The sequence below is a fragment of the Chaetura pelagica genome, unplaced genomic scaffold (assembly GCF_000747805.2).
Source record: "Chaetura pelagica isolate M959 unplaced genomic scaffold, ChaPel_1.0 scaffold111, whole genome shotgun sequence".
NCBI lineage: Eukaryota > Metazoa > Chordata > Aves > Apodiformes > Apodidae > Chaetura > Chaetura pelagica.
Genome location: NW_009952153.1, coordinates 2,114,527 through 2,123,753, shown reverse-complemented (window position 1 = coordinate 2,123,753; position 9,227 = coordinate 2,114,527). Strand labels below are relative to the sequence as shown.

Sequence of the window (9,227 nt, the reverse complement as noted above, 5' to 3'; positions counted from 1 at the left end):
AGCAGATTTAAGCCCTGGCGATGCCCAGGGCCAGGCAGGAGGCTGGGATGGTGTTCGGCGGAGAACTGAAGCAGGAGGTTTAGGGACCACGTTCAGAAGCAGCAGATGCAGGAAGGACTGGGTGGTGCCTCTCGCGGGGCCTTCCCGCAACGGCTTTTTAAATTTCCTGCTCTGAGCATCTCGATTCCCGCTGCATCCGAGCGCTGTGCCGCGGGCAGAACGAGCCCGAGATTTCTGCAGTGAGAACCCGACAGAACACGAGCAAGACTTCCTGTTGGAATGTCAAAGCTGGTTAAAATGCGTGTTAAACTCATTTTTGGGTAAAGGAACTAGTCCTGTAATTTTTTAAAACATGGTGCCTAAAAAGAACACAAAGGAAGCCTTTGTAATGCAGACTAACCTGGTTCTAATAACTTACCTCATTTGTGTAAGTTTTTAAAACACTTAAAGAACGTGCTTCCCTGCACACAGCTGCAAGCTGCCAAACAGTCCTGGAGCTGTGAGCCGTGCAGAATCCCTGCCCTTTCACTGCTAAGTCATGGAAATGGGAATAAACATTTATGCACAACAGAGACAATGACTTTATTTTTAGAATGCTTATGGAAAAAAGAGGCAGAGAAGGTTCTGTTGTGGTTTTGTTTGTTTTTACGTGCAAGTTGTTTTTTAATGCTGTGTAGTTACCAAAGAAAAAATACACTTTACAAAATAGTTAAAACTTTTTTTCTTTTGATAAGTCTCTTTGATCATATTTCCTGATATAAACATATTGATTAGAGGGACAGACTTGGGAATTTTACATGCTTTAATTTGCACCTTTAGGATATAAATGACGCAATAATTATGTAGTTTATCAATTGAAATGAGAAAAATTTGGGAGGAAATCACATAAATAAGAACAAAGAGACACGTAGAATAAACCCAGAGATTATTCCATGTAATTCTGCATTAACATTTGTCTACAGGTATCTCTTATTTGCTGTTACTGTATCATTCATTAGACTTAATTAGGGTAAAGCAATATTAAGAACCTTATTCCCTTTTCTTCTAACAGAAAATGTTACAAACATCTTTTCTAGGATGGTTTTGATTTGGATTCAAATAGCAACAGAGAGCAGACCCTCTCTCTAAATGGGGACTCTGACAAGTGGATAGACTTTTCTAAAATGTGCAATTCAAATCAGGAATATTACTTGAGGCTCGAAGAGTTGAAGAATGCCCATTTGGAGACCATGGCAAAATTAGAAAAGATGTATCGGAGTAAACTGTATTTAAAAGGGGTACAACCCTTGAACAAAGAAAATGCTGCTTCCAGTGTCAGCTGTAGGTAAGTTTGGTGGGACCTTTTGTCTGAAGATTCTCAAATGCTTTGCAAACATCTGTAAAAGAACCAAGTTTGGTTGCTTGTTATTTTTTTTGTCAAGGGCTGGAAAGTGCTACTCTCTCCATTTCCTAGAAGCAGATAACCACAGAAAAGTTAGTTTTAATAATAAAAATAATTAATTAACCTTGCTGACGGACTGTGAGATTTACAAGTGTGTGTGTAGCAGAGACTGGGCAATAGTTTAGTAAAACACAGTGCCTTTCCTTAATGAGTGCTGACTGTGATCTGGTGTGAGTGTCTAATGTGCTTCTCTTTTCTTGTCTGTCCCCCCTCTCCTCTTCCTACCAGTGTTGACCATTTTTGTTCCTAGTGATGATACCTTAGAGTGGAAGTTACTGGCTTTGCATCAATGTTGGACTGGACTCAAACCAACCTTTTTTTTTTTCCCCCTTTTTTAAAGGCCAACGTGGGAGAAGAACTCCTATCAGCCTCTAAATTTGCACAAATCCTTTTCCGACTCTGACTTAAGTGATCCCTTAGGCTCAGGTATATCTGATGAGACTGAGAGAGAATTACCGTTTGAAGAAAATGGTAGTGAAACTGGATCATCTGCTAAGCAAAGGATTGAAAAAATGTGGGATGGGTTCTCTGTGGAAGACTACATGTCCCGCATCAAACACAGCTTACCAAGCTCACCAGCCTTCAAAATCAAAAAGAAGAAAAAGAAAGCATGGTCTCCCAAAGTTACTGTGCCCAAGCCTTTCCAGATGACAATCAGAGAAGCTAGAAAAAAAGAACTGAAAGTCAAATCAAAGTCACTGATGGAAATAGAAAGTAACTTATTGAAAAAGCAACTAGAGGAAGAAGCTGAGTGTCAGAAAAAATTCCGAGCCAATCCAGTGCCCGCTGCTGTTTTCCTTCCGCTCTACCATGAAATCATGCAACGAGATGAAGAACGCAGGAGGTCTGTGAAAGAGAGAAGCAAACTCAAGCTCTTGGCTTCTCAGAAGCCATTTAAGTTCACTGAACGAGAGAAGCAAAGGAGTGAAATTAGAAAAATGCAATTAAGAGACCTTTCCATACCTGAAAAGAAAACAAAACTGTTCAAAGCAAGGCCTGTTCCTAAATGTGTTTATAGTCCAGCTGTTAGTGACAAGCTGAAGGAGGAAGAGCTCTACAGAGAAATCAGGATCAGAATGAGAGCTGAGGAGATGCTTCGTAATTCATCTCTACCCAACAGCAGACTGGCTTTAAAAGTTAGCAATAAAAAGGAGAAACATAAGTGCATTGAACCAAAGGAAAGAGAACATAAACCCAAGATCAAACCAAATGTTCCAGATTTTGATCTTCTACACCAGAAATTTCAGGAACAGCTCCTGCAACAAAAACAAGTGAAACACCTTACAGTCTGTGAACCTTTCGATCTTCGTACTCCATATATTCCCTCAAACAAGGGAAAGATTTTGAAGGACATTGAGGAGGATGAGCGGAAGCTGAAAGAAACACGCTGGCCATATGCCTCTCCAAGACGTACTCCTCAAATGAGACATTCAAGTGCAAATTCACATCTCTCAGGTTTTGGAGCATCTAAATTGCCCAAAATCACAGAATCTACAAGACGACGGCTACAAGCCGTAAGGTGACTATTTTAATGATGCTCTACATTTTTTATATGCTTTAGGAGTAGACCTGTTTTGTATTTCTGCATATGTAATAATTTCTTCCCTGCAGTGAATATAGAACTTACTACATATTAATGCATAAGGACTTAATTATAATTAAACATTAACATATTTCAATATAGGACTTAGTATTTAGGGTTGTTAAAGAAACAGTAGTGCATTTTTCTCACAACATCCACAGGAAAAGGGACAAATGACTGCTGTTTTCTGGGATATGCCTGAATCCCTTAAGATGGAGCATACTTTGTGCCCTCTTATGCCAGCCCTACTTTCAGCCTGTTCTTCTCTTTTGAATTTCCTTTACCAAAGCTTCCTTGGAAGTCTTGTTCTTGATTTAAAATGAATTCAGCCTTAGTTTATTTTTCCACCCAGGAATTCACTTGAGGAAAAGAGAAAACTGGAAGAACAACAAAAAAGGAACAGAACAAAACAGAAACAAAGAACGAAAAAACTTCGGAAAATTGTAACAACTCGGGCTGAGGCCAATGACCCACATCAGAGCCTAGCTCAAGTATCTAAATCCAAATTAAAAACATTCAGGTATTTTGTTGCATTCCCATGAATCCTGAACCTCTCATTCTACATTGTATGTGAAGCATACAATGTAAAAAATAGCATAGTCTAAGTTTACATAATTATACATTTGATAAATTATACACTGTACTAGCAGCTACTAAAAAAGTGGCCAAATTTAGTGTTTGAACTTGGAAACTGTTGCCTGTTCTAATGATTCTGGATGTGCGTGTTCTACTTTAGAGTACTGTAGATGAGCTAACAGCAGACTCTGGTGTTTTCTCAATTGGTGCATCAACTAAAGAGAAAAAGTTTCAGAAAAAAAAAGGAGTGGTGTCATTACAGAATGTCCTTGCACTTCAGAGTGATAGGTGTTGGTACTGCTTTGGTGCTGGCTGTCTCCTGAAGTAGCAAATATTTCACAATTCATTTCTTTGTTCCAGTAGTTCAGCACTTAAGAGGAAAAATTAGGGCAGGAATATTATTTTAATTCATCACACATAGCCTCAGCTAACCAGGGATCTGCTGGTGTTTAGGAAGAATGGGATTCCAGTTTGCCTTTAGTAAAAATAAAAATTCAAAGACTGTTTCTATATGACTGAAAGAAAGTGGTACAGAGGGAAAACCAGCAGGGCCCTCTAAGTGTGTTGTAAGCTTGCAGTCCCACAGCTCCAGCTCTCTTGGTGCTGGATCTAACTCCAGAATTGCTGCTTGACCTTGTCTTTGTAGCTGATGTAACCATTTCTATTTCCTTTCCTTTTTAATACTAGAAAAAAATTAATCAGTCCAGTCTGAATGAGTCTTTAGTGAGGTTTATAATCTGCCCTGGCTTGATGGCACTGGAGCAGTATTGATAGGTGGAGAGGTGCTGCCTGCTCTGCCCCTGTTGCTTCATGCATAGGCCAGATTCCTGGACAGTAACCACAAATCCTCATTACCAGTAACTGACAGTAGCAGGGCAAAATGATGCAAGGGTGAATGATCCTCCAATACCTGATGACAAGATTCATAGCTTAGACGAGCAAGTTTAAGATTACTTTACTAAAGTAAAAATACTTTTTTTTTTTTTTTTAAACTAAACTAGAAGACATTTAGAATATGGTCCAGAATAGAGAGCTTTCTGAAATGAAGGTGGAGGCGTGGGGTGTCTTTATGGTGGGGAGCTGAGCAGTAGCAAGGTCTTCTAATTTCTATTTTTTGCTTTACATGGGTCTTTTCTTTATAGCTAAAACAGAGAACTGAGGATTTATTCTTAATAAACTCTGCCCTGTTACAAGAAAATTTGCAGCACCACTTGCTAGACAATACTGCACATTGTTCCACCAGCAAATTTTTTAACGGTAATTGACCAACAGCGTGGCTCCACTGTGACCAGAAAATGTAGCAGAAACTGAAGTATGCATGTGCTTACACATTGCAGTCATGAAGTGCAGTAGCTGAGCAGTGTAAACCAGAAGAATCATTGCAAGGATTTTGCAGCATGTATCTGCCCACCTGCCACCTTCCCTAAAGACAGCTGAAGCCACAGCACACATAGGGAGCAGAATTGTCTTAGGAGAAGAAGGGCTTACCTATGCAAGGTCCTGGAGAGCAGAGATGCAGTGGTAGAGATGCAGGTCAAAGAGGGCAGTCCTTCCTAACTATTAGTCAAAGCTCAAGAGCAATTGCTTTTGCAACACAACTAGCAGATACTGTTAATAACACAAGCTTCATAAGGTAAGTGTCCTTGGGCAGATGATCTGCTGACTATGACAGAAGCAGAAAACAATTTGAGTTACAGCAGCAAGGTGGAGGATGAGGAGAGAGTGGGTGTGTTTACAGATTTTGAGTTCATCCAACAGCAAATTTCACATTACAGTATTTAGCTTTCAAGACTATTGTAAAACACTCATGCTTAATTTTTGTCTGCGCATAAAGTGATGCTATTAAAAAGCAAGATTACTTCCCTAGTGCTGATGCATTAAGGCTAGTACAAGTGCTTAACTTGATAATGCTTATTTCAGCACAGGCTGGGTAATAAGGTATATTAATGTAAGTGCTTTTCTAACAGATAATTAGGTTTGTAGAAAGCGGCCTGAGAGATCAGGCAAGTAGCAACAATTAAGTTCACTCCCTGAAAATGGTGAATAACTTGCCTTAATGCTCAGCCATATTGCAGCAATTCAGAAGAGACAGAAGTGTAAAATGCCCCTCAGCTCTCATACTTCCCCTTAAGTGTCTGACTTAGTGATGCTAGAGCTGGCCCAGGGCAGAGACAACATCAGAAAGAGGGGTCTTTGTCACACACCAAGGATTACAGCTCATGCCACCTGGATTATCTAGTGCCTGCTGTGATCTGTAATGTCATGTCAGTTGATGAATCAACAGTTCCATTATCCTGCTATATTGACTGGGTCTTTGACAAACCAACTAGGAAAAGAAAGTGTACTATAAGCCAGAATGTGTCCACTCCTCTTCTCAGACAGACTGGTAAAGTAACAGGATTCTTACCAAACTTTAAGGTAAAGTACTGATTTTTAAAATTATACTAATTTCCTATGGTGTATTCTGATTTTATGAGTAATTTCAAACAATTTAATTTTGCTTAGAACAACAAAAATATCTCTATGAAATCAGTATTAAAAAAAATCCTAGCTATCCAAACCTAAAAAAATCCCCTTAGATATCAAAAAAACCCTAAAAATCCAAACTCAGCCCCTAGTTAAGCTCACTAGCCAGGACCTCTCTGCTTATCCGAAGAGGCTGTTCCATTTGGTACCTCAGGCAAACAATTGCTGTGAAAATGAGACAACATACCTCAGACCCTGAAACCACCATAAAATAATTTACTTTTTATGTATCTTTTAAGTAGGACAAGATGTAGTTTGTTATGAGCAATTTAACTTTTAGCTGCTGTAGAAAAATTACATCTTGTATTATAAATTAATAATTTGTCTTGTATTCTGCTTCCCTTAGGAATTATGAGAAGCAGAGAATGCAAGAATATTTGCAGGAGTTGCAAGACATGGAAGAAAGAGTAAATCAAAGGCCATTGCTTCTTGAAAGAGTCACTCAGGTCATCTTGCTTCTGTTATTAATTCATCTTATCTCCAAATACTGCACAAGGCACTCGTAGTCATAGTCAAACATATTTAGAAGTTCATTTTTATCTCTGTTGCCCCTTCTCCATGTAAAACATTACTAATTTTTGTGACTCAGTATTCATGGCCTGCTTGCACAGGAAACAGAGATGGCTGTTCTAAACATGTTGTCCAGCTCAGTTACAATATGATTAACTCTAAAACACAACACAAAATTGAAGCAAAAATGTGACAGGTTTAAGTTGGGAAAGAGCAATAAGAAAATTCAAGTATTCTTAGTGTCTACTGTAAGCTTAGGTGCAGTATTTTTCTCTACCTATTTTAGTACACCCATGTGGTGGTAGGGTGGTCCCTGACCCATTTCCAAACCCAGAGAGGCAGCAAATCATAGATCACTGGTTCCCTTCTGTCTCCGTGGGTTTCCAGTTCTGCCATCACTGCAGGGCAAGGAGCATCTGTGTAGACTGGAGGTCAAGTCCTCACTCAGATATGACCTGGAGAAACAGAACTTACACCCTCAGTTTCAGAGGCAGAGATACACATCTATGTAATTTGTTAAATAGCCTTGTAAGGTTATCAATACTACTTTTTTAGGGCAGCAACTCCTGAAGATAGAGGAGAGGTGATAAGGGAGAAACTCTGGGAGTAATTGATTTTCTACATGTCCACATCTTCCCCCTCCTCCCTCAATAGCTCTTTACACAATATATCAGTTCTTCGTTAGCCAGTGGGCACAGGGAGCAAACCAAATTTAAACTAGTACAGAAAAGGAAACTGGTGCAAAATAGGCAAGTATTGTTTTGCTATTCTCACCTGCAGTGAATAATCATTCCACTTGTCAGATGCAATTAATGAAACAGTATTAATATAAACAAAGTATTAAAAGACGTGCATATAATACCTTTTGATAACACATAACCATTGTGTTTTTCCTACAGAAAAATGCCAGAATAGCTGCAGAAAAGCATTATTCTAACAGACTGAGAGCATTGGGGATATGCCCAGAGTTTATTTCAAAGAAAGGACAAACAACTAAATTGCTACAGTTCTCCAGTGCTGAAAATTTTAATAACGTCACTGATGCCAGAGAAAGGTAGAGATTACTTTCCTTTCTTTTTGCCACTCCATACCTAACAATTAGAAAGCAATTCTTCATGTGAGGTTTTTTTTGTTGGGGTTTTTTTGGGTAGTATTTCCCAGCTAAATATTTGACTCTATGTCATTAGCATTGGTATATTTTTAATTGTTTTTCCTCAAATATCTCATAAGACAGGGTACAGCACCGGATACATTACATTACGCACATGAAAGAAGAATAAAGAGAAACATTTTTAATTCCTTTCACCAGAGGATTCTGGAAGGTTGTTAAAAAGTCACTAGTTTTAGTGAATCTTTAAGCCTTATAAAGAAATACTTTTCAATATCCATTAGGTGGTATTATAAAAGGAAGGGGAAATGAACAAAATTGAAATATGGAAGCAATACTGTTGAGTGAATTTCTAGCATAGAAGGAGACTCTAGTGTCCCCCCTTCCCTTTTCCTTCACCAGTTCCACCCCAGTCAAGTCTACAGGGATTTTCCTAGACTACCTGAAGGTCATATTCCTTTTAAAACCTAATGGAAAGTATTTTACATGAAAATAAAATCACACATGCAAATTGTCTTTTCAGAGTCATCAAGGATATAATGAAAGCAATTGAATCTTTTGAGGAAGCAGCTGACAGTAGTCCTCAGTATGAGCTGTCCTGTGAGGAGGAGGAGGAGGAGGGAGAGAAGAGGAAAGGTGTCAATACCTCCCTGCAGGATGGCCAGTCCAGTGACCTGGAGGAGGAGGCAGAGAAGAGGAAAGGTGTCAAAAGCTCCCTGCCCGATGGCCAGTCCAGTGACCTGGAGGAGGAGGGAAAGAAGAGGAAAGGTGTCAAAAGCTCCCTGCAGGATGGCCAGTCCAGTGACCTGGAGGAGGAAGAGGCAAGAGCCAGCCCTCAGCCTTGCCATGCAGGGGAGTCTGGGTTGAGCCTTGCCTCTAACCAGCACCATAAAGAGAAAGAGGATGAAGAGGAAGCAAAGGCAGGCCATTCCCAGGAGAAAAAGGAGGATAGTGATAAGTCAAGAGCTAACTCTTTGTCTGACCGGTCCCACAAGAATGAAGAAGAGAGTCAGTCTGACCCTGAAGCTGAAGATGCCTTCAAATATGAAGATGAGGAATATGAAAATTATGATTCAGAAGAAAAATCCAATGATGATGATGATGATACTGACTGAAAGGAAGGCAGACAGGAGGGCCTGGAGCTCAGGAACAAACTTCATTGCTGGCAGTGAAATAGACACCAAAGAAAACCCTGACACTTTTCTACTGATACAAAATTAGTTTAAACCTCTTCAGTCTTTCCAGTACAGAAATCTTGTCTGTTTTCCAGTAAGAAGGATCCAGTTACTAATTCCACCAAGAAAATTATTTACTTTTATATAATTTTATTTATTCTAGTGTTTTGTGACATTAGTGCACCTCTGTTCATAAAGTGAACTGTTTAATAATAATGTCTTGCATGCTGTGTTGGAAATTACTGAGGTCTGAACACATCCAGCTCTTCCTACATGCTGGCAAAGTCAGGTGAGATTTTGGAGCAGTAA

At 39.4% G+C, this 9,227-nt stretch overlaps 1 protein-coding gene across 1 annotated transcript; it reads left to right on the top strand.

Moving 5' to 3' along the window:
- Positions 1-1,151: 1,151 nt before the first annotated feature.
- On the top strand, positions 1,152-8,858 carry FAM161A (family with sequence similarity 161, member A). Its single transcript, XM_010007153.1, has 7 exons — positions 1,152-1,324; positions 1,782-2,960; positions 3,376-3,543; positions 6,472-6,571; positions 7,535-7,689; positions 8,267-8,429; positions 8,559-8,858. Exons 1-7 carry the CDS (start codon positions 1,164-1,166, stop codon positions 8,856-8,858), a joined length of 2,226 nt encoding a protein of 741 aa, XP_010005455.1. The 5' UTR covers positions 1,152-1,163.
- The last annotated feature ends 369 nt before the right edge of the window (positions 8,859-9,227 follow it).